The sequence below is a fragment of the Heterocephalus glaber genome, unplaced genomic scaffold, assembly GCF_053883595.1.
Source record: "Heterocephalus glaber isolate CG9 unplaced genomic scaffold, H.glaber_assembly_v1.0 deba00001504, whole genome shotgun sequence".
Taxonomy (NCBI): Eukaryota; Metazoa; Chordata; class Mammalia; order Rodentia; family Bathyergidae; genus Heterocephalus; species Heterocephalus glaber.
In genome coordinates, this window is record NW_028258324.1 from 9,520,566 (window position 1) to 9,546,654 (window position 26,089).

The following is a 26,089-nucleotide window of genomic DNA, read 5'->3' on the forward strand; positions in this document are numbered from 1 at the left end:
GCACATCTGACTTCATTTCAGCCTTGAAGGATTGTCCCAAATGGGCTATCTCCTGCTCACAAGTGAACTGCACTCCAAAGTAAAAAACAATAAAGAAGTTATTTGAAGGTTGTAACTAACAGCTCAGAGGTAGAGCATTTGTCTGCCATACACAAAGCCTTGGGTGTGATCCTAGTACTGCAAGAAAAAGGACAAACAGCAAAAAAGAAACTATTTGACCCTTAGAACACATTTCCTGATATAAAACAATATTTTTAACACTTTTTTTTTTTTTAAACAGGCCAACCGGCCAACCTCTAAAAAATCCACCAGAGTTCTAGGACATCAGAGATCTCATCTAAACTGAGAGCCACCAGTGTTCTTTGTTCCCAGATGAACATACTGTGTCTTTTCATACTGGGCCTAAGAATCCACCTTCACTGGCAACATTTAAGGATAAGTCTCCTTTTCTGTGATATATGAAAAGGCCTAGTGGTCATTTCCACTTCCAGATGTCCGTGCAGAATCTAAAAGATATTTCTAGGCAAAGGAGCAGGCCCACTGAAGACAGTGTGGCCACCTAGCTAAGGCATGAGTCACGAAGCTTGCACTCAAAGCCTACAGCTCAGTGCCACACACCAGCTATGACATCCTAGGCAAATTACTTAACCTGTTTGTGTTGAAGATTGAGTTGGGATCATAATTTTTAAATTGCATTTTTAATTAAAACTCTAGCATCAAGACACAAACCCAGTCAAAAATTTCTAAGGTCCTTAAAGACTCAGTAAGCCTTGGCCATTCCACTTTACCTGTAAATTGACCTCTTGAGCCATGAATAGACCATACCTTTTTGCCCGCCCTATCACCTGTGGTGGCTATCACCTATGAATGGACCCACTCCAAAATCACCGTGTATCTGCCCAGCCCCACACTCAGACACCCAGAGAATGTGTCTCATTCTCTGAATGCCCACACTCTGAGTGTGTAGTTTTTTCTAAATACATCTTTTCTGTGCCTCTTCCTAAACTAATCATGAAAATTCTTTTCTGCAACAGGAGTCAGCGAACTTATTCTGTGGGTATAGTGAGTTGAGGTTCCTCGCCTCCACTTTGGGAACCTCTTTAGACCCTGTCTGGTGAAAGTTAACTATGATAATAATTCCTAGTACAAGAAGTTCTTATGTAAATTTAATGAGATATGTAGGAATTCTGTTTGCTGTGTAACAAAACCACCCCTCAAAATTAGCATCTTAAAGCCATTATGCAGTTTATTTTTATTACAATGGGATGACTGTGTGTGAAGTGAGGGGGAGTTTTTGAAGGGGATTAATACCAATGTGTCTTTTACTGTAATAAATGTTTTTAAAATTTAAACGTTCACTATAGTTTTTTATCATGCTGCACATATACTTAGATATGTGTGTTGGTTCCACCTTAAATGTGTGACCTTGAATAAATCTTTTTACTTCTCTGAGCCTTCATTTTAGGGAACAAGACACCTCACATAAGTTTTTGTATTAAATTAGTTTTCAGGAGTAAAATATTAACAAACATGATAGATGCTCAATAATGAATGTTCCTATTCCAAACATAACAACTATAAAATGTTTTCCATCCATATATAAACTTTTCTTTCCAGAATTTTCCTAACCAGTATTCATTCCCCAATATTCATTCCCCCATAATAGGGAATGAAATGTTTGCAGCTACTCTTGGCTGAGATCAGGGTACTAGTTTATCTGGAAAACGCAAAGCTACACTCAGCTTAGCACTCAATAAATGATTGTTGAGGGGCCGTGGATTTAGCTCACTGGTTGCACTGCCTGCTTCACAAGCACAAGGGGATCCAAGTTCAATCCCCGGTACCAAAATAAATAAATAAATAAATGATTGTTGAATACATGAATAAAGAAATGAGCAAATTTTGAGGTAATAGAGGACTCAGGTCTCTCCCCTTCCAGGAAGTCTTCCTGGGTTCCTCCAGATTTTGTGGTACTATTCATAAAAACCACCCAACATAATCCTGAATTATACACTGTCTTCTATTGTTCTCTCCTTGTACTGTGTGTATTGTTCTTGCCTCCTCAGCTTGGCATGAGTAAGATAAGTTTTGTCAAAATTTCCTCCAGAAAGTTAACTCCAAGTCCACGATGAATCTTTCAGCTACCTAAATCTAAAGATTTATATCACAGCAGGGAATATATAAAAGGTAGAGGGTGCATAGTCCTATAATTATATGGAAGATGTTTAAGATTTGCACATAGGGTTTTGTAAAGTTTAAGAAATAATGAAAAGTACTTAATACAGTGCTTGGCACAAAGTAGATGCTCAATAAATGGAAATTTAGCATTGGTGATCCATTTAGCCTTAATGATAATGTCAGTATTGGCTGTGGGAGGGGGTGCATACTGGAAGAGGGAAGATGGGGGAGAAGCTTTAAGTCCCAAATGTGCACAGGTGGAAAGGCTGAGTTTTGGAATTCAGTTGAGAAATTCAACTAATGCCCAAAGCCTAATTTATACCTTGAGGTCTGAGCATCCTGCCTGGAAATGGGGAATTTGGCAATTTAACAACTATGTCCAGTTGAGCTATTTGTTCCAGGCAGACTGGAGCAGGCAGAGAACCCTTGGCAACTGAGGAGAGCAGAACCAGACAGCCTTGCAACCAGCATGACAGGGAACTGAACAAGAATATCAAGCGGCCTGCACAGTGCTCCAGGAGAGCTGGCCAGTGTCCCAGAGAGAGCAGGCACCCAAATTATGGTGTTTGCATTACATTGGTGACATTTACCCTGGCTGTTCAACTGGAATTTGGACACATTCAAAAACTATGTTCCGGCTATTAGTCTCCAAACCATTTCATCTTCAAACTCTACACATTTGCTTTAAGTGAGAATATCAAAAATGTAAGAATCAGGGCATACAGGTAGATGTGGCAAAAGTAATGGCAGAAATTTCTTTTCTCTAGGTAGGCTCCAGAACACATCAGTCAGTAGTTTAGATCAGACCTACCCACGATGTTAAGAAAGACGTGCCGGAAGGTGGCATTAGGGCAGTGAGGTTCTCACTTCCCCCCTGACTGCCCCGTCTGTGGGTATATGATCTCACTCCAGCTCTCTGGGAAAGTCAGATCTTCTAGAAACCAGCCCATGGAATGGCCTTTACATTGGGCCTGCTGTCCATGGACCATTTATTTTAAATTTCTTTATTTTAAGGGCCGGAGATTTAGCTCAGTGGTTCTGCCATCTGCCTCGAAAGCCCAAGGTCCCGAGTTCAATTCCCAGTACAAAACAAAACAAAAAAAATCCTTATTTTAGAATAGTTTTAAATTTACAGAAAAGTTGCAGAGGATTTCTAGATACCTTGTCTCCAGTTTCCTCTGTTATTTACATCTTATATACTATGGTACATTTGTCACAATTAATGAACCAATACTGATGCATTATTATTAATAAGTCCATACTTTATTCACATTTCCCTCATTTTCTCATCCCAGGATCCCACCCAGGAAACTACATTACATTTAGTTGTCATGTCTCTTTTGGCTTCTCTTGGCTGTCTGTGACAGTTTTGAAGATTTCTAGTCCAATATTTTATAAAGTGTGCCTCAATTTATGATTTTTCTGATATTTTTCTTATAATTATGCAGAGGTTATAGGCTTGAGAGAGGAAAACTGCAAAGGTAAAGTGCCTATAGCTATACATAGATAGATAGATAGATAGATAGATAGATAGATAGATAGATAGATAGATGATTGATAGAGATATATAGAGAGATGGAGATATATATATATATATATATATATATATATCCAACAAGATGTTACCACAGTTGATACTGACCTTGATCACCTGGCTCCTGGCTAAGGTACTATTTGTCAAGTTCTCTACTATAGAGTATAGAACTCCATGTGGGTGTGTGGGTGTGTGTGCGCGCATGCCTGTCTGTCTGTCTGTCTGGTGCTGGGGGCAGAATTCAGGGCTAGGTAAGCACTCTACCACTCAGCTGCATCCTCAGCCCATGGAATGTTTTCTTTGAAGTTTTATTTTATTTTAGATTCACAGTTTCTTTATAGGGTTCAATATGATGTCCTGATACATATGTTATGGAATGATCAAATCAGGCTAGTTAAAACATTGATCAACTTAAATATTTCACTTCTTTATGGTAAGGATTTAAAATCTTCTCTTTAGCTATTTTGAAATGCACACCCTATTAACTATAGTCACTCTACTGTGCTAAATAGATCATCAGAACTTATTCCTCCTCTCTAACCCCTTTCCCCATCTGACCACTCTCTGGCTCTGAAAGAGTTTTAAGAGCCTCTTGCTAGTTCAGGAGAGTACCAAGCAGCCTGGCCTGGAGTACCTGTGTTACTTGCTATGCTGTCAAGAGATATTCCCTGAATGTTGCCAATGCTGTTACTTTTATTAGAACCTGAATTGACCTTTTCATCCACCTAAGTCTGACTCTCACTTGTGTTTATCTGGGGAGTCTTTGAGAGGACACCTTCATGGTGTGAGCATGTGTTCCCATCAGAGCTGACTTTATTCCCTTCTAAAATAGCAGCTTCTCGAAAGAAGCAACCATGCCTTCAGTTTGTGAACACCATACACCAGCCCCCAGCTTTATTCCTTCTGTCCCCCATGTGCCAGGAGCTGTGTGGCACTCCTAGTATATACTTGTTGCTTTCTTCCTTTGTGGAAACCATACCTATATATCAGAGAAAAGGTGGTGCTGTACAAAGAGCCCAGAATTGAGCTGTTTCCTTACCTCAAGTCTGAGCATGAAAGAGACAGTAAGAAAACCAAAATCAGCTGTAGAGCCCCAACACTAAAAGTCCCCGATGTTTAAATCCAGGATGGTCACTGAAAGAGTTTGAATTTCACTTCTGCATGTCTGGTATTCCAGTTGTCATTGCTGCCTGATAAGTTACTAAAATGTAGTAGCTTGAAATAATAATCCCTCATTTTGCTTAAATCTGTAGTTTGAGGAGAAGGTCACTTGTCTTGGCTCTGCTCAAACTCAGCTGGGAAACTTAACTGAGGCTTCCAGGATGGCTCACTCATACGACCAGCAAATTGACACTGGCTGTCACCTGAAAGTTCACAGGGCCTGAAAGCCAGAGGCCTCCTCAGTTCCCTCCGGGGGTTGCTCAGGCATGAAGCATGCCAGCTGGCTTCCAGGAATAAGCACCAGGCAAACCAGGAAGGGGCTGTACCACCTTGATGGCCTGGACTCGGAAGTCAGGTAATATCTCTTTGGCCATAGTCATAGACCCATTCAGATTTCTGAGGAGGGACATAGATGTCACCTGACAATAAGAGGATCAAAGTCACATTTAGAGAGAATGAGTGGGTTGTGATGTACTACTGTGATCGTCATTTTTGGAAAGTACAAGCTGCCACAGCTGACCAGTCAGTAATTTAAGAAGGTGTCTTATTTTTCAGCAAATATTTGTTGTAGTCAGATATTAGACCAGAAATGGGAATATGCATTGAACCTGACACAGTCCTAGCCCTCACAGCTTAGATAGAGTGCAGACAGGGAAACACACAAGACCCTGGCTGTTTCCTCCAAAGAGATGCAAGCTAGGGAAGAGGAAGCTTAGAGGTTACAAGTACACAGGTCTTCAAGGCCCAGGAAGCCATCTAAAGAAGAGTTCTAAGTAAAAAATGTTTGTCCCAATTTGAATTAATTAACTAAGGCAAAAAAGCTAAAGCTTAAGATATTAAGGGAGCTTAGGTGCCCCGCAAATTGCTGCATTTGAGGGAAGATTTTTTAAATCGTGGTTATCAATAATAATAGTTGTTATCAATGATGACAATAATATTATTATCTTTATCAAACATTCCTCTGCTCAAGTAGGACATTTTTCTGGATCAAGAATTTCTCAGAGCCTGGCTTAGTGGTGCATACTTGTAATCCCAGCACTCTGGGAGGCTGAGGCAGAAAGATGACAAGTTTGATCCTAGCCAGGACAACTTAGAACCTTAGTGAGACTCTGTTTCAAAAAAAATGGCTGGGGATGTAGTGCAGTGCAAAGGCCATGGGTTCAATTGCCAATACTGAAAAAAAAATCTCAGACCCCAGGATATCTTGGGCAGCCAGGATCAGAGAAGCCTGAATTTAAACTCTGGTACCACTATGTGGTAGACTTAGTCAAATGACTTAACCATAAATTAGCTTGGAGATTATGGGGGATTTGGGCTACAAATTTGTCATGCTTGCCTGTTTCTTGCTCCCAGGAAAGGAACTGTGTTGTGTAATTGTGAGGGGGTAGGGGAACAAAAGAGACTGAGAGCAAGAGTGTATGACTGTGCACACACACATGCTTATGTATGTGCACACGTCCACGCACATGTCTGTAACAGAATGTATGATCTGTCAGTCTGCAGGGCTGCAGCACAGGATGAATTCATGTTGGTCAGAGACCACAGCCATATCTGGGCACACAGGGCCCTCTCATGTGGTTTTCTTCCTTGCATGTGCTTCAGGGATTGTATTCTGGGAAACAGTTCTCAGTCATGCACCTTATCAGTCCATCGGTTGAACCACTGACCCCTGGACATTTCTGGAACCCATCAGGTCATGACTCCAGTTAACTCTGAGTACAGAGCAGAACTTTCTGGCCTGTGACTAGAGGTATAGCCTGAGCAGAACTTGATGGGAAGGAACGTTTGGAATGTGACTGCCTGTGGAGAAGGAAGCTGCAAGATTTGTACTGAAAATGCCTTGGATTCATAAAAAAGCCAAAGTCACAGGCATGGGCTGCCTCTTAGGAGCAGTCACCCAGCTCACACTGAAGTCAATGATGTGTATTTATTTCTGATAAACTAGAAGTTTTTATTTAATCTTCAAAAGGAATCATTGGAGTTCAGAGGACAGAGCACACTAGAACATTGGGACCACTGTAAGTATAAAGATAACAGGGTTAAGGACATAAATTGGATTGTCAGGCAGTGAATGGGCTTGGATCCCTTCCACCCTACTCCTGTGGAGGTGTGTGGCAAGGGTAAATCATTTCACTCTCTTGGACCTTTACCTTCTCATCTGTAAGATGAAGGAATTAAATACCACTCCTAACTTCCCTTCCAGTTACAAGATGACAATCTTGAAACTAGAAGGTTGCATGTTATTGCTCATGTAGACAACAGCCCCCTGATGGCCAGATTTGGTATGCTAGCAGCCTTCTTTCCTTTTGTTCTTAAAGCACCAGCTTCAGAAGCTAAATTTCTAAGTGTCTTAGTCCATTTTGCACTAGTATAATAGAATACCACTGTATTAGTTACTTTTCCCTCGTTACTGAGACAAAATACCTGGCACCAAAACTTAAAGGGGAAAGGGTTTATTTAGCTCACAGTCTGTAGAGGTTTCAGTCCATAATCGGCTGGCTCCAAGGAGGGATGGCCAACAGTCATGGCAGAGGAAAAACAACATGGTGCACACAAGGTAGCCAAGGTAACAAGGGAAACAGTTCTTGGAAGCAAAAAAGCAACAAGAGACCTTAACGGAGTCTTTCTGCTCCTTTTATTTTATTCAGACTACTGGGATTAAGATGGTACCAAACCAGTCACTCATGTGTAGTGGTTTAGTAATCACACCCCCTTAATCCTAGCATCACCCTCTCTAGATTCACCCACCTATGACTGCATGAGGCTTGGGGGGGACATCCAGACCCAAACCATAACAACCACAGATGGGATATTTTAATTCCTCACAGTTCTGGAAACTGGGAACTCCAAAGTCAAGGGACTGGCATCTGGTGAGGGCCTGCTACTATGTCGTCCTATGGCAGAAGGGTGAGAGAGAGAGACAAAAGGAAACCCAACTCGTCCTTTTATAAAGAACACATTTCTATAATAATGAACCCACTCCTTCCAAAACTGTATTACTCCATTCATGAGGCCTGTGCCCCCTGACCCAAACACCTCCCAGTAGGCCCTACCTCCTAAAAGTGCTGCACTGGGGATCCAGTTAACAATTCATTGTCTTTGGGGGGGGGCACATTCAAACCTTTGCACCATGGCCAGGTATTGTGGTGCAAGCCTGTAATCCCAGCACTCAGGAGGCTGAGGCAGGAGGATTGCTACAAGTTTGAGGCTTGCCTGGGCTACATAGTGAGTTCAAGGTCAGCTTGAACTACATAGCGAGACCCTGTCTCAGAAAACAAAAGCGCCGGGGATTTAGCTCAGTGGTTCTGCTGCCTGGCTCGCAAGCACAAGGACCAAAAAAAAAACCATTGCACCAAGTATGTTCCAGTTTAAAAAAAGAAAATCATCCAAAAGACCCTTCAAGCAATAACAAAATGATTTATTTCATATATGAATCTTAGTGTTGACTGGGCTCAGCAAAGCAGCTCCAAAGCATTTGGAGTACCTTGCATGACTGCAGTCCTACAGTGGTCCGGGCCAGGGTCATGTCATAGGCTTCTTCTCTGTCATGCCTCGTACCTGGTGGGGCTTTCTCAGGCATTCCTGTCATGTACTCCATGATGTCTCCATGTGTCTGCCTCGGGGAAGCTGTGCTGCTTACACAGAGGCCAAAACCTTCTGAGAGAAATGGAGAAGCTACGTGGTCTCTTCTGCCCTGGTCTTGGGAGGAATATGGCATCACTTCTGCCTCAGTCTGTTCAAGGCAGTTACAAGCCCACATAGACTCAAAGGAAGGGGAAACAGACTCCATGGGAAGGAGGAGGCCAGGAACATGCAGATGTGACTTAAAATCACCATACCAAGTGTCTGGAATAGCCAGGGTGTCTTATTTAGTGACAGATGTTTCAGACACCAGTGATTCTCTGTCACAAAAGTTTAAAAAGACAATGGACATATATCTGGCAATAGAAACATAATTTAATGTGGAAGGAAAATTACTTACAATAGTAACTTTAAGAAATATATATATATATATATATATATATTATTTTTCTTCTTCCAAAGGTATGCATGGGATATCAGGATTGGGATAAAAGAGAATTAAAGGGGCCAGGGATTTAGCTCAGTGGTTCTGCTGCCTGCCTTGCAAGCACAAGGTCCCAAGTTCAATCCCCAGTACCAAAAAAAAGAGAATTAAAGTATGTGCTTCCAGACCTTTTATTGTACTACTATAACCTCCCTCAAGTTACTGTACTTGCAAATAAATTAATGAATTGTGAAAAGCACCCCAAGTGTGTCATAAGGATCCCTGGAGTAGAGATAGAAGAAAACAGATAAGAGACCAAAATAGAAAATCAGTTCCCAAAAATTACAGATCATGACTCTTGACTATGCAGAGCATCCTTGGAGGGAGGGATGCAGAGGGAAGGGGTGGCAGAGCAGAATGGTGAGTGAAAGTGGTTCAGGCTGTAGACTGAGGCCCAGCTTCCTGGGTTCAAACCCCAGTTTACAATTACCCAGCTGTGTACCCAGGACACCCCATGGACAGGATCTTCTGCCTCTCTGGATTCATTCCCTCAATTGCAAAAGGGATCTAATAATAGCACCTGCCCCATCAGGTTGCCAGGAGGACTACAGATTTATTTCATATGTGATTTAGACTTTAGAGTAGCCTGTGACATACAGAGAGTGTTCTGTGCATTATACAATAATTAGATATTTTTTCTTTACCAGTTGCCTTTGCCAGATGCAAATGCCATATCCAATATGGACTGTGGGCAGCCACCAAACACACAAGAGGAGGAGGAGGCCCTCTCCTTCTCTTGGCTCCTGAGATCATGTATGCATTGGAATTCTGGGGATGGGGCAGCCTTCCTACAACATCTGGGCACCCATCAGTCTGTGGGCTTCCACCCCACATGCTTGTCCTTATATTCTGACATGTTTTAAAAGTCACTTCCACATTTTAAGTATGACAAGCTAAAGTTTAGTTTTAATTTCTCATACATGTTTGAAGTTGGGGCCTCCAGAGGCCGTTATGCAAATTTATGCAAATAATATGCACAGAAGCAGTAGCTCCAGATTGTGGGGAGGGGAGTATGTAGGCCAGCACAAAAGGCCTTGAATGAAAATTTGCATGTGTTAGGAGAGCCAGAGTTGAAGGCCTTGCACATTTACTGTGACAGTGTACGTCCCATTCTGTTGTTAACCTTTTGTGCCAAGGAGAGGTAAATTGTCTGATTTCTATAATGAAGGTGACAGAGATTGAAGGAGATGTCTGAGCAGTGAACCTTGTAGCAATTTTATGATACAAATGATGTTATTTTGAAATATTGGCTGCAGTGTGATCTAGGCTGTCTCCCCAGCCAGCTGCATGTTCTGAGCAAGTCACTTCACTCCTTCCAATCGTCCCTATGCAAGGAAGGGATTGGCTTAGATGAACTTTAGGGCCTCTCGCTGTGACATCCAAATGTTCTTCTGCTGGTAAAAACTATGGCACCTAGGATGGCAGTTCCCATTCATTTTTTCAAAGATTAACTTCAAAGTCTAAAGAAGTGACTGAGAGGTTAATTTCCTCCTAGGGAAAAAAAAAAAAATAACATCAAGGGATGCTAACAAGTGAAGACATAAACAGCAGCAGCAGAGAGGGCAGATAAGATGACTGACTCTGTAAGTTCATGGGTCCAGCTGGTATGATTTGCAGTGCCCCAGGTAGGAAAGTGGAAAGGAATTTCTTAGTTTTGTTTTTTGGTTTTTGTCTTTTTTGGGGGTACCGGGGATCGAACTCGGGACCTTGCGCTTTTGAGGCAGGCAGCAAAACCACTGAGCTAAACCCCCAGCCCAAATTTCTTAGTATTTTAAAAACCCCTCTGCCTCTGAGTACTGCAGGAGTTATCCTGGAGGCTCAGGTGGCACCTCTGCCACCACAAACCTGTCTCTGGGAGGGGATGGGGTCTCTCTTCTAAACCTTCACGCTACCCTTGACTGCTGCCAAAGTCTTCTGCATCTTCCATCTCTGGGCCCTGACTATATGGGACACATCTGATGCTCCACCCCAGCGATCCTCTGGGCCCTTTGTTTTCACTCCATCCATTGCAGCAGCCACCAGCTGGGTGCAAGCATAACCTGCCAGCACCTCAGGCCAGCACTTCTCTGACAGCCCTATAAAACTAGGAAATGTAGGGGGACACCTTCAGGCAGATGGTGTCTTCCCAGTGAGTTTTGATAGCCACCTCACCCAGCTCATGGCTCCCCTTGGATTGGTTCTTCCTATTTCACTCATCTCAGACCCCACAGCTGACCCTCAGATCATTTCCCAATATAAACTTCTTACCCACAAGCCCTTGTCTCTATCTCTTCTTTCTCAGAGAACCCCTAATGAGATCTATGTGTTTGTTTGCCACTGACAATTGTTTCCTCACAGTTCTGGAGGCCACAAGTCCATGACCAAGGTGACAGCAGGGTTGGGGTCCACTAAAGCTCCTCCCCTCCCCTTGCAGATGGCTACCTGCTTGTTGATTTGTTCTTGTACAAAGTCATGTGCCCACGCTCCCAGTGTCATGGTCTACGTCCAAATCTCTTCTGAGAACGATGCCAGTAAGATTGGATGAAGGCCCACCCCATTGCCTCATTTTTACCTTATTTACCTCTTTGAAGGCCCTGTTGCCAAAAAGTCATATTCTAAGATACTGGGGTTGGGGCTCTGACAAACAAATTTCAACTCTTAACAACATTTATATTGAACCAATGGGCTTGTAAGGGAACATTTCTCAGGACATCAGAGGTTGCTACCACCAGCCCTTAGATTATCCCTGTGGTGCCAAGCGGCAAGGTGTGGGGGCAAAGGGGCTAGAATAACCCTGAACTGATCATAACATAAAGCACACTGTTCCTTCTGTGAATGCATTTTGAGTCCTCTTCCTCCTCTTGCATTGTTGTTAGTAGTTGACCAGGAATAACACACATTTTAGAAACAGCCCTGGGTTCACATACTTTCGCTATCGTGTGACTTTGCACAAGTTATCTAACCTCCCTGAGCCCCAATTTCGCAGTCTGCCAAATGGCTGAGTATTGAATCGAGTATGTTTTATTGACTTGAATAAGCAGAGCACACTGTCGATGTGTGGTCTGGCTCATGGATGAAAGCTTAGGAAAAGTAGATTTATTGGGACAAGCCATTCATCCCAGAGATGGTGAGCATTGCAGCATATATCCAAGCCCAAGTCCCTTGGCTTCCCTACCATTTAGAAGTGCAGGTGAGGGACACAAGGTCACTGCAAGTTTCTGCTACATACCTAATGGTGATGCTGGGCTTTGGGTCACAGCTGTACCAGCAGCAGATCTCTTCCCCATCATGCTTCCTACAAGCTCCCCAGGATCCTGAAAGTCACAGGCAAGGCCCTGCCTTCTCCTATCAACAGCCTTTCTGGCCATCCCACAATGTATGTGGGTATCCCAGCCAGGGACCTGCTTTTGCCATTTGTCCTGCTCAGATCTGATGAGGGAGAAGAGCTCTAAGTGAGTTAGTCTTGGGGATTCACTGGGGCCAAAGGAAAGTCTGAGAATGGCAGAAAAGGCAGTGCATATGAACGAAGAGGAGTAAACAAGTCAGAACCAGGCCATAGAGCACTGTCTGGCCACTTCTCAGCAGACCAGCCCTTCTGAGCCCATGTGTTAGAATGACCAGTCTCCAAGTATATGATCTGAGTGAGTCCTACATCATGTGTTTGCGTGAGGTACTTTTTAAATATTGGTACATGATGCTGTGACTAATAAAACCATACATGTTTATGTGTTTTTAAATCTGTAGGTTTTTATCCTTTTGCATTTTCTGAACAAAAGTACACACATTGACTATCATGCAAACTCTTCTTTTAATAATATTCAAAAGGACTCCTACTCAGAAAGAATGGGTATGTCCAATGAGAGTTTTCCACATACTTCAGCCACATGCATATCATAGGAAAAGCAGTGAATAACAACAAACACTAAAATACCAGTGACATCTATAGAATGCATCTGCTAATCCAGACTCTGTACTATGTGTTTTAGGGCACCAAATCTGGTTGCCCTTCTCTGGACCCATGCTCCCTTCTGCCTGCCACTCTCCTATCACACTGAGACATCTCTGCCTTATTTTAGCATTGTTTGTGGATTTGTCCAAACTTATCCAGGGCTGGAGTCTCCCCTGTTCATTTCTGTATCCTCCAGGGAAGAGGAGAAGGTCAACTTCCTTTGGTTGTTTGCTGAGTGAGTCTGAATGAATGAAAGTCAGACCTTCCATACTTTTCTCTAGTTGGGAAAAGGGAACAGGAATTGGGTAGCCTTCCTCATTTGGCTTTGGGTGGCTCACACTTCCTCTGTGGATGAGCTGGCCTGCAACCTTGGTTGCAGAAGAGGTAGGTGTAGAAGCTGCAACCATCCTGCACTCTGAGAAGCTGTGCTTTGGTGGAGGGCTTCTAGAGTTCAAGAGGCATTTGGGGAAGGACATGACCAACCAGTCTGACTTCTCTTCTGGTTTTTCTTCCTGACCAGCTCTCTAGCACCAACCTACTAGGCATGTCCCCACTCCACAAAAGATTCTGTGTCTTATAGAGTGCCAGGTGCCAGTGTGGGCCTTGAGAATGTGCCTGATATCCTCCTTGAGTTCCCAGAGTGTTCAAGGTCGTGGATAAGGAGAACCTACCTGTTAGCTGCTCCCTGGGTATTTCACATCTCTTCTCTGTGTCCTTTTCCAGGCTTCCTCCTGACCGTGGCACTGACCGAAGCGCTGGTACTTGCTATTCAGGAACCGGAATCTCTTCAGGTCCTCCCCTCAGGCAGTCCCCCAGGCACCATGGTGACCGCACCCCACAGCCAGACCACACACTCCTCTGTGGTGACACTGGGCCCTGCTCCTGATGGACCCTCACAGGCCACAGCTACCATGGCAACAACAATACCCCATCAAGACAGGCACCCTCCTATAAACACTACTTCTACTGTCATAGTGACAGCAAATATCCCCCATTCTGAAAGCCCCCTGCCCACAGGTTCCCCTCCAGTTACTATGGCAACCATAGCCTCCCACTCAGAGAGCCGACCACCAGGGGATGCTGCCCCCACCATCCTGCTAACAAAGCCAACAGGAACCACCAGCCACCCCACCACAGCAGCCCCTCGGGCTATCACTCGCAGGCCCCCACGACTCCCAGGCTCTTCCCGAAAGGGGACTGGGGCCTCATTGCGCCCTGTCCCACCTGCACCTGGTGGCCACTCTGGGAGGAAGGAAGGCCAGCGGGGACGAAATCAGAGCTCCACACACCTGGGGCAGAAGCGCCCATTGGGGAAAATCTTTCAGATCTACAAGGGCAACTTCACAGGCTCTTTGGAGTCAGATCCCTCTACTCTTTCCCCCAGGACCCCATACTTCTCTTTGCCACAGCCCCAGACAGTGGCTGCAACCACAGCACCCAGAAGTACCTCATGGGTGCCACCCACCACCCTCCTTGTACCTGCAGAGGACAAGCCAGGACTTAGCACAGCAGACCAAGGGGGTGGTTCCATCTTCACCAGCCCAGGAAGGGAGCTGAATACCACTGCAGCTGCAGGTGCTCCTATCAGTTCACAAGCCACCCCAGTGCCTTCTCAGCACCCCCACAGTGACACACAGGACAGCCCCAGCCTCAGTGACTCTTGGCTTACTGTCACCTCTGTCACCAACAGACCTCTGTCTGCCAGCTCTAAGGTCTTTACAGCTGTGATAGGGCCAAGCCAGGCTGCCTTCAATGCCACTGTCTCAGCCCCTTCCCAGGGGATTCCTCAGGGAACATCCACAACTCCACAGGCCCCAGCCCATCCCCCTGGGGTCTCAGAAAGCACTGTTTCTCTAGCTGAGGAGGAGGCTGCAGCCTCCCCCTTCATGACCGACAGGGTACCCAGTCCTCTCTCCACAGTGGTGTCTACAGCCACAGGAAACTTCCTCAACCGCCTGGTCCCTGCTGGGACCTGGAAGCCTGGAACAGCAGCAAACATCTCCCATGTGGCCGAAGGGGACAAGCCCCACCACAGAGCCACCATCTGCCTGAGCAAGATGGACATTGCCTGGGTGATCCTAGCCATCAGTGTGCCCATCTCCTCCTGCTGTGAGTGCCCTGCCGTCTCCTTATGCCCCCTCACATCACTCCTTCCTTTCCCTCTACCATGTCTACATTTCTTCTTCCCCATATTCCTGTGCCCTGGAGTTGAGCAGTCCCCACCAAGGGACTACAAAAATTCATTGAGTCCTACAACACAATTTAACAGGACAGTCCTGGGTTGTCCTTGTCCCTGGTCCTAGTCTCTGCCAAACCAAGGCTGAAATGTTCACTAGTCATGAAGCCCCAAACCCCAGGGACTGGGGAGGACCTTATAGGTGGGCTAATCCAGGCCTACGTTTTGCAGAAAGAAATGTCAAGCTAGAGAAAAGATAGGTCAGAATTAGAGGCAGAGCTGGGATGCGAGCTCAGCCCTGGCCTCCAGCCCAGTGCTTCTGTCATGACACCAGCCTGCCTCAAGCACTGCCTGCCACTGCCTAGCGCAACACAGCACCAAGACACCACAGGTAGAAGTTGACACCTCCAGATTTATGGCCTCCAACTAGCAAAGTCCTCCTATTCTCTCCTACTTCTCCATGTTCATTCTGTGTCTTCTTTTCTCTCCTCCTCCATCTCTCCTCTTCCTCCCTCTTCCCCTAAGAAGAAAGAGGATATAAAGCTTTTTTATGTAGTGAGAAGTTCCACTGGCCTTGGCAAGAACAGATCTTGCAGCTAAATTGAAGCTTGTGTGAATCTGAGCTACCTCCCCATCACACACACAACCCCCAGCCCATTTTATCTGTTCCTAGGTGGTATGAAGCTGGATGCATTGTGTACTTTATCATATATTTTGCTCTCCCAGGCCAACAGCACCTCCTGCTGTTACCTGTCCCTCTATGAGTGAGGCACCAAAAGGCATTTTCCCTGATGTCCCCATAAAGAATTTGACATAACCTTTCAGAACCTTAGGGCTTCCTTTTTGTCTTGCCATGGACCTGACCCTCCTTTCTCAGTTTCTCTGGTAATCTTGGAGCCATCTTACTGTACTCAGCCCCACTACACCCCAGATGGTCACTATCCAGCCATTCCTTGAACCCTGCTAGGGATGGAATTCCCCCATACCCCTTACTCCTTGGACAGCCCATTTCCTTTGATCCTGGACCTTATCCAGCTCTCTTGGGACCTGAAGTTTCCTCCTTGTCATTTCCTCCCAATGGTCCTAAGCTGCACCTTCTGAAACCACATAAAACTAGTCCCTCTAACACCCCTGAAGCAGCAGAATGGCTCTCAAGAGCAGGCAGTGTTCCTCCTCCAAGCTGCCCTTCTTATCCCTTCAGATCTCCTTCAAAGGGCTGCATTGCCCTGGTCTTGCTCCATCTACCCGCAAATGGCCACCACTTTATCCCTGGTGCCCAAAAGGAAGTCTAGTTTCCAGCACAGGCAAGGTCATGGCAGAGGAAGCCAGAGTGGATCCTTTCGTCACATTCAGACAGCCTGTGCTGGCAGCAGGCCTGTTGGCTCTACTGGCTTAAGTCATACCATTGGCCCACCCTGATCTCAAGATAAATGAAGCCCCAGAGGCTTCCCACAAGGGAGGCTGTGAAGCCAGGACACCCAGCCTTTCCTTGTGCCATGGGTTAGCATGGGAGGTTTAAGCCTTTAATATGATTTCTGCTCCACATTATTCTCTAACCAGATCTTTTTTTAATCTGGAGTCTAGATTCTTTGCAGGAGCCACTTCTCCCAGCTTGCTGAGAAAATCAAGGTTTCCATGCTTGGGCTTGGGCAGCCTGCTTCTGCTCATGGACTCAATTCGGGAAAAGCAAATCCATTTGCAAGTTGCATGTCTCATCTTTAACGAAAGCAGCTTTACTGTCTCTCATGAAAACATTTTTTTAAACTGTGATTGCCTGCTTCTAAAGCAGAAGAATGATAATGAGAAATGTAGTTCAGTTGGCCAATAAATTATTAATAATGGTCATATTTGAGAAGTAACAACATGAAACATAGCTTTCTAGTTTTCTGTTCCTTACATGTACATGGAATTCTCTAGTTTACAAAGAGAATTTCCAATACTTTTCATCATTCTATTCTTGAAACAGACTAGCTATAGAAAATAAAAACAGAAACAAGCAAGCAGACCCTGGCCAAGATGCCAGGTGGCTCTGGTCAACATTCACACCTTACAGCTGGGGAGTAAGTCACCAGGTAAAAGTGACTTGCCCAGGGGCCCAGTCATACAGCGTGTCAGCCCAAATCAGGAAGTTCAAAATCTGTTTGATTCCATGGAGTACAGTATTTCCTGTGTGCCCACTGTGTGCCCACGCATGTTGCCAGACACTAAGAAATCAGACGTGTGTTGTGGCTCCCCTCCAACTCTCCATACCCTATATCCACCCAGGTCTGCCCTGCCTGAGCTGGACAGCACAGGATAAACCTAGCCAGTTCCCACAGGCCATGGCCACCTGGATTTGTCTATTCTGAAATGAATCCTACTTCTCCCCTATTCCTTTTGAGAGATGAGTTTGAAATTAGATCACATCTTGCTGCAAAGTTGAAAGGCCAATAGCTGCCTCCACAGTGGATACAAATGTAAGCCAAGACAGAGCAAGAACATGGTTCAGAACTGTACCTTCAAGATGTGTTTGGCACTGTAAGGGTAGAAGATACTATTTTCTAAAACAAGATACAAACTTTGTTCAAACTGGACTCTTATAACTGCTTGGGAACTGCAGGGCCCTTTAGCATTTCTACCATCTATATAGGATAGTCATGGAAAACCTTTTAGAGATGAGTGCCCAAACTGCAGCCCAAAACCCACTTATTTATCACAAAGTGCCAATACCACAATTAAACCTAAATACCGAGGTTTTAGCTTAGAAAAAAACAGCTCATACACTAACATCTTTTGTCTTAAAAGAAAAACAACACATGTGCCATAGGTTCACCACCACTCATACAGGAGGTTCCTCACTCCTGCCTTGGTCTTGGCTGCCTCCACGTCAGCTCTGGGGCCTTGATTGTAGCCTCAACTCCTGTGAGATTGAATCCTCTGAAGGCTCTAATGAGAAGGACATTACAATAGAAGACTTGTCCAGCTGCAAAACCCCATGCTCTCTCCCTAAACATCCCCATATGTTTGGGCTACCTTCATAGCCCAGCCCTGTCCAGTGATCAGGCAAGTAGACCTCTTCCAGACCTGGGAACCCACATTGCAGCACACCCAGTGGCTCCATTTATGTTCAAGCCACTCTACAGACCTCAAAGGAAGATGCCATCCTTTGCTATCTTTCGAGACATTTCCGGTATTCTGGGCTAGTTGCAAAGTACATGTGTAGACTTCTCCTCTGGCTGTTTAGAAACCACCCCCCCCCCAGCCCTAGCCCTGTGTTCTCCAGCTGGGGCTGCTGGTCAGGGTGAGATTCCCATGCTTCTGTGGATGCAAAGGGTAAGCATAACAAAGCCCAGGTCTGCCTGAGTGAGAAGAGGGTCAACTGCCCAGCTGCCCTTCCAGATCACAAGCCCCACCCAGTAGCTGGAAGGGTATCTTTGTTCCAGGGCTAAAAAATGCTTTGTCTCCAGAGTGCTGCCAGACACTCTCAGCTAAGTGTTTTAGATGTGCTGAGAACAGAAATTGATTGGATGCAGGCCACAGTGGTCTATGCAAGGGAACCATGTGGCTCCTGCACTGGTCTCTGCTGCCACCATCAGGATGCACAGAACCTACTGCCAGAAGCCTCTGGCCTGGCACTGTTTTGATCCTTGCCTACTAGCCAGTGCTGTGGGTTTCCACAGAACATCAGTTTGGACTCTCCTGTGCCATCACATCCATTCTTGAGCATGTCTGGTGCACCATTCCAAGACATAATGCCTCATTGTCCCCATGGTTCTTGGCTGTGTTAATTCTTCAGTGAGCTCTGAATAAACATATATGTACTTTTTATTCATAGGCAGGCCCTAAACAATTTTGTAATTATAAGAAAACATAAGCCGGGGATTTAGCTCAGTGGTTTCGCTGCCTGCTACACAAGTGCAAGGACCTGAGTTCGATCCCCAGTACCTAAAAAAAGAAAACAAGTCAGAGTGACTCTTGCCAATGAAAAGGAGGGATTGGAACCAGAAGGAAGTGTGGCTGGGAGGTTGTCTCCTGGGAGCTTAAGGGCCAATAGAAGGAAAAGGGAAGAAGCCTCAGGCAAGGCAAGGTGTCCAGCAGATCCCACGCTGGCCATAACAGTGTCATGCCCACATTATGACTGCTCTTCTCTGTTCTCCCCACAGTGAGTGCCCCTGCTGGGGTCCTCTCTAGTCCTCTGCTAGGCTGGGGAGCCAGACACTAAGTATCCCAACCTGGCTCCCCCAGGCCTGTGGCTCACTCCATACTCTGCAGCTTCCCTGTGGCCTCCTCCCTCAGTATCCAAAGGAGGGAAATGACAGTCCACACCCACCTCTGCCCTTGCATTGGAAGCCCTGGACTAATCTTTCACTTGGTGCTCTCAGGTTTCTCATTTATAAAGTGAGGGAACCAAACTGAAATATGTCACTACTTCCTTAACTTTAACCTGTGAAGGTCACTCTGCTGTGTTAGAAATATTTGGCTGGTGGATGCAAACACACTTGTGCTTAACCCCAGATCTTGCCACTCATTGGCTGTGGGACTTAGAAAAGTTGCTTAACTGTTGATCCAATACTTTCTCATCTGTGAGCTGGGACTAATGCCCACTGTCCATTCAGGTCCTTCAAGAGGCAGGCACCAAGATAGGATTGGGCATGCAAGAGAATCATTGGGGGAAACACCTGTGAAGTGTCCAGGAAAGCACTGGAGTAGGCAGAGAGTACTCAGTGCAGGTCTGACACCCATGGGAAGAGACAGAAGGGCAGAAAACAGAGAGGAAGAGTCCTAGACTGCATTGCAAACTATGTGAACTATCAGAGGAGTCATGTGTCCCGTGGGACCAAGCTTGCTATACTAGCCCTGCCAGTCAGTCATGGCATGGTGGGGTCAGCCTGGGAGCTGTGGCCTCAGCACATGTGCATCCAGAGGGCTGGCATGCAGGCTTCTTTCTGCTGTGCTCCATGCAGCGAGATGTGTGTTTTCAACATACCTGCAGCATTCACCTTGATAATTTGTAAAGATCAGAGGTGATGCAGGCCAGGGATTTAGCTCAGTGCCACCGCACCTGCCTTGCAAGTGCAAGATCCTGAGTTCAATTCCCAGTACCACAAAAAAAAAAAAAAAGATCAGAGATGATGCATGTAAAATTTTATCCCAGGGTCTGCCATGAAGACTGTGCTCAGTAAGAGGCAGTGATGGAGTAGCAATCATTATATATCTTACTGCTGTTAGGATTTGAACTCCTGCTCAAACCAGCTGGGTAGAGAGCAGTTCAGCAGGTTTGGAAGGGTTGCATCCTCACCCCTGTGGGGTTTCATTTCTATTTATCATCACACAGTGACTTCCGTCCACCTCAAAGCATGCCCCTCCCAGAATATGAGTCCAGTACCCAGGGCTCCATCTTAAAACCAGTTACCCTCCCTCTTCTTTCCCATTACATTTCTGACAAACCATGAACAATTTTCTATTAATATTCCTAGGAAGCTAAGAGAGCTTGCCTAACTCTCAGCCCTGTTTGAAAACTCGAAGTAGGAATAACCATTCATTTCCTCTGGAGTCCTGGTGGCTGTGGTCTTTGGAGACACAGAGTAATTGGAGACTTTCTACTAAATGGAGAGGGGAGTGGCTGGCACTCTGGGTTTGCATACAGCTGTGTAGTTTGGCCACTTCTAACTTCTTTCCACCTAATGTACCTTCCTTTCGGTGTTTGAGATTATATAGGACAATGGGTATTAACTTGAAAGTCACCAAGACTTGGTTCAAATTGTAGTAATTAGCTGGATGATAATGATCAGTGTTATTAATTTCCACAACCTTTGGTGACCTCTTCCTTAAATGCAAAGAGTAGCAGTACCTTTCCCAGATGGTTATTGTATGGGTTAAATAAGGCTGCAAAGTGCCTAGGTCCTGAGGATATATTACTGTTTCTATAATTCTGACTTGTGCTTTTCTGTCTTCCATGAAAGCTCAAACCACTAAAATAATGCAATTTCTAAACTACAGGTAGAGCTTTGGCCTTGAGCCCCCTGACAGTCATGCAGCCCAGTTTTTCTTTCTATATCTCTTGTGGAGGATGCTGGAAGAACAGGAAGAGAACTAGTATTAATTAGGCACCTATGGTGTGTCAGGCATTGTGTTTGGCATTTTGCATCCATAATCTATTCAATTTTCATAACAATCCTATAAAGTCAGATTAATCAGAGAGACAAAAGGCCTTGCCAGGTGTACTCCAAGGCTGAGCCATGACTTGAGCACAGATCTTTCTGATGCCAAGCCTATGCTCTTGCTGTAGCACAGTGGCTTCCAGTAAGTAAATGTGATGGTGCTTGAGAAGCACTGGAAACTCCTTGAGAAAAATACAGTATGCGGTAAGCTTCCTGTTCCCCCTCCCAGGTTACCCTGTACTGGGCTCAGCCCTCCCAGAAGAGCAGGATCCCTGTGTCTGGCATTCTGGACAGGCCCTGCTTCAGAGCCAGGGCTCTGTGGGCTGTAGAGACATCCCCAGATGAGGGTCAGAGGACATGGATTCTGCACCCTCTACCCATCCAGGTTAGCAGTGTGGCCCAGGGCAAGTTCACCCATCTAGGTTTCTGTTCCCTACTCTGAAGTAGGGTGTAGAATGAGGAAGGGATGATTTGGCTCAGCATCTACTGTGTGCTAGGGAACTGTGTCAAGTGCTGCTAAATGCATGATTGCATCTGATCTTCCCAGAGGACGCTGAGGCTGACAGGGCTTAAGTCATTTACTCAGGTCATTCAAGTAACAGATTATTGTCTGGACTCTGATTCCAAATTCTACATGCCTCTCATCATATTGAATAGGCAGTCCCTAAGAACACATCTGTCACTTTGATTTTGTCTCTTATGGTTTTGTTTTGCGGGGGGGGGGGGGTTGTTTTGTTTTGTGTTATTTGAGACAGGGTCTTGCTATATACTTCAGACTAGCCTTGGATTGGTGTAGCCCAGGCTGGCCTTCAACTCACAGCTATTCTCCTGCTGAGTGCTAGGATTACAAGCATATGCCACCATGCCTATCGATTTTGTTTGTTTATAATTGCTCAATAGATGAGAGGCACAGAGATGCTTTTCCTTAGAGAGGTATGCAAACTATACCACCCTGGCTCAGGAAGACTTTTCTTGCCCTGCCAGCCCAGCTTTTGGGTCTGTGGCAGCATTCTGATGGGAGGTGCTCTTAGAGGCTTTAGTTGGAAAATGGCCCTTTGGTCCCAACAGAGGAAATGGAGCTGGAGTTGAGGAAACAGTATTTTGCACACTTCCCACATGTTGTCTTCTCAGTATGGCTTGCCTTACCAGCTTGAACTCCCCAGCTATGTCACCATCCAAGTCCCAGAAGCAGGGTGACAGGTAGTGACAAGGAAGAATAAAGACATGAGAAAAAGGAGAGAGGGGGTTTGGGGTCTTGTGTCGGCCCTGCCACTCACCAACCTCTGACCTGCAGCAAGTCAGCTGGGTACTTTGAGTGGCAGTATCCCCTGCAGAACAAGGAGGTGGCCTATATGAGCAGGTCTCCAAGCTGAGCTCTGCAGCCCTCTGCTTGCCTCCTTTCTTTCCACAGCTGAAAGGATGTCCCCATCAGCACTCAGAGCCTGAGCTCTAGGCTCTCAGCCTACACAAGTGCCAGCTTTTGCAGCTACCCCATGCCTCAGCATGCACCCAGATGCTGGCCAAACACTCAGGCTGCTGTAGGTGGCACTGGCCCCTCCCAACAGCCAGGCCTCGGCTCTGTTTCCCAGCACAGATAAAGCCCTGTCCACCCAGCCCCACACCACACCAGGTATCACCAGGGATGGTGAACCTGGGGAGGATGTTCTCCATCCTCACTTGCTTCTCCCCAAGGGGCTTCTGTCACCTTGTGGCATCACCATTCTGTGTGTGATCTGTACAGGTCACCTCAGATCTCAGGAGGCTTCCTGGACAGTGCTCTGTTCACCCTAGTTCATCAACAAAATCCAGACACAGCCCTCTGTCCTGAGCTGTGAGTGTCAGGGTGAACAGAGGGAGTCACACATCACAGTGTGCTTAGTCCAGCTGTGGAGAGTCCTCGGGCCACCTGTGCAGGCTGGGCTTTCAGTCAGTCTGAGGCAGAGCCACAGATGCATAAGAGCTCAGACTTGGAGTCCAGGTATCCGGGTTGCCCTTAGGCAAGTCACTACCTCTCTGAGCCTCAGGCTTCCGGTCTGCAAAATAGGGACCCTAATGGTCCTGACCCCTTGGGGTTAGGTGGGGAATTAAATGAATTAATAGTTCTGATGTGCCTGCAGCGTAAGTCCTGTATAACTACAGCTTTTGCAGACACACATATACACATACATAGATGACAGGCCAGAGAGACACTGTTTAACCAGGGATCTTGCTCAGTGAGCCCCTGCCATTATAGACTCTGTGGAAGTCAAGGGCCTTCTTATGAGGCTCACTATGCCCTGCCCCTCTTTCTGCCTCCCACTCCAGCCAAGATGACCCCACAGCATACCCACCTTCTCTGTAGCCAGATTCCAGGGATCCTCCTCCCATGAGCAAGGCCTTTTCTGGGTGCAAACTGAAGGAGCAGCACTGCAGTGACCATTCCAAGCAAATCCCTTCCCCCTGAGACCCCTGAAGGCAGCCTCCTAACACACTCTGGTCTCATCTCCTCCCTTTCTCCCCATACCCACTCCAGGGTGCTCCTGCCCTGCCCATGTACCTCTCCTCATCCCCACCCCATCCCTGTGCACATGCTGTCCTCCAGGAACAACCCCTCATCCTGCACACAGCTGGCTCTCCCTCAAATTCCAGTCTCCTTGCTGTGCAGTCAGCCCTTCGGGGAAGCTTTCCATGATGCCTCTAAACCATCTCTCCCCAGCTCCCCTCATTGTCTCTCATGTTGTCCTATTTTGTTTACATCAAATGGTCATCTGAATTTGCCTTGTTTATTTCGTTATATATTGACTGGTCCCTCCACACCCGCCCATACATGCACTAGGATGGAAGTTTATGGAACAAAGCAGGCTTGGCCTTTTTCCTGCCCTCTTCTCCCCAACACCTTTAATAGTTCTGGCACAAAGCAAGCATCATCGTGGAGGGATATTTAGTTGAAGGAACAAACAAATGATGGGGTAAGTGGCTGAATGCTGTATCACCTTAGTTTCACCTGGAGACCTGCACTTGTCACCCACAACCTTGGCTCAGCTAGTCACTCTCTGCCCTCCTCTGACATGGCCTCTCCTCTCCACAGCCGTCTTGCTGACAGTATGCTGCATGAGGAGGAAGAAGACAGCCAACCCCGAGAATAACCTGAGCTATTGGAACAACGCCATCACCATGGACTACTTCAACAGGCACGCTGTGGAGCTACCACGGGAGATCCAGTCCCTGGAGACCTCAGAGGTGATGAGCCCCAGCCCTTGGTCCCCCTGGAAGTGCTGGCCCAGCTACATGGAAAAACACAGGCCCCAAGGAGAGCCAGAGCCCGTCCATTCATCTCTGAGGCCTGCACTTCAGTGGTCCATGGGCCAGCAGCAGCCATAACAGCCAGAGGTTGCAGGCCCTGCCCTAGCCCCCTGAGTCAGGGTCTGTATTGGGGGAAAGTAACAGGATTGAACCCAGGACCTTCACACTGAGCTGGGTCCCCAGTCCTTTTTATTTTTTTTTCCTTTTTATTTTTTATTTTGAGGCAGGGTCTCACTAGATCACTAAATTGCCCCAACGGGGCTCCAATTTGGGATCCTCCTGCCTCAGCCTCCCAAAATGCTGGGATTACATTCAAACATCACCACACTCAGTTTTGAGTTGACTTTTTAACAAGAAGTGCTTTCTGCACGCTAAAGTTTGGGCAGCACTCTTCTTGGGATTTATGGTGTCTGGGTACAAGTAAATCCTGATCACTGAGGGCCTGTTTTGTGGCAAACACTGTCAGGAGACTGTGACTGAGAGCTTGCTCAGGAGACTCAGATACTCAGATGTGGCTGGGAGATAGACCCCAGCATCACTCAGAAAACAAATGTGAGGCAATGGAGAACAGTAACAGACACAGAGCTGGAAACCCAGGGGAGGGAGCCTTCCCAGGAGAGGTGCTGGGCAGATAAATGCATCCACAGGCACTGCATTGAGGAAGTAGCCTCACAGGGGCAGCATGTGACACTGGAGCCACACAGGACCATTTGCCTGTGATGGCTGGCAGGCCAGGTGTGAGTGGGCCTGCAGGACCAGGCCTGACTACTAGCTGTGCTCTTCCATTCTCTCCTGGAGAGGGGCTGCAGGGCAGGGCAGATCCAGGGAGAGGGGTGCAGGGCCAGATTGGGCACAACCTTGTATGGGGTGTCAGGGAGTTTGGACTGCCGCTTGGAGCAGCAAAGGGTCAGTTGAAAGCTCTCCACTTTAGGCAACGTAGTTTTAGGGTTATGCTGCCCGGCCTGTCAAGGTGCTCCATATTGATCACAGAATGGATAAGGAAGGAAAGGAAAGGTGGTTTGGTGGAAGGGTGACTGGACAGAAAGACAAACCAAAACTAGGTAGTTCAACTTCGATGCAGTTGAGATGATCCAGGACCAAGACATAGGTAAGGTAGGTGAGCCAAGAAGAGTCTGTGCCCATCCTCCGGGCAGCTCAGCCCAGGAAGTGAGCTTGTACAGACAGGAATGTGGTCATATCGCTCCTGTGCTCAGAGGCCCTCTGCAGCTTCCCACTGCCCTGAAGTTAAGTTCAGAGTGTTTCACAGACTGGATCCCCTCCCAACATTCTGGCCTTGCATCATACCTCTCTCTATCCCTCATTTATTTGCTAAGCTTCTGCCACCTTGGGTTTATTTTTGTTCCTTCATGCCACCAAGTGACATCACTCCCACTCCAGGTCTGTAGATGGGCTGCTTCCTCTCCTGCTGTGTTGTCCAGACCCATCATTCAGGGCCCAGCCTAAATGCCACTTCCTCAGGGCTGGACTTGGCTCTCCTGCCATCTGGCCTCAGCTCCCTCTGCTGCTTCATCACAGTGCTTATTAGGGTTGTGATTCCATGGCTGCCAGTCTGATAATAATTCAGCATGGCTCTTTCCACAGTGGAACAACCAGTCACTTCCAC

General features: G+C 46.4%; 1 protein-coding gene across 12 annotated transcripts in view; it reads left to right on the plus strand.

The window, feature by feature from the left end:
* Tmem108 (transmembrane protein 108) overlaps positions 1-26,089 on the plus strand; it is a 365,897-nt gene that overhangs the window by 333,737 nt on the left and 6,071 nt on the right. For 4 of the 12 annotated variants that reach the window (XM_004834239.3, XM_004834240.3, XM_004834242.4 and 1 more), the window contains 2 exons: positions 13,591-14,976; positions 24,251-24,402. In XM_004834239.3, the coding sequence (XP_004834296.1) occupies positions 13,591-14,976; positions 24,251-24,402 (1,538 nt within the window). Of the gene's footprint in view, positions 1-5,191; positions 5,229-5,287; positions 6,567-13,590; positions 14,977-24,250; positions 24,403-26,089 lie in introns of those variants that run through there. The other 8 variants (XM_087186161.1, XM_087186162.1, XM_087186163.1 and 5 more) reach the window with 5 other exon arrangements.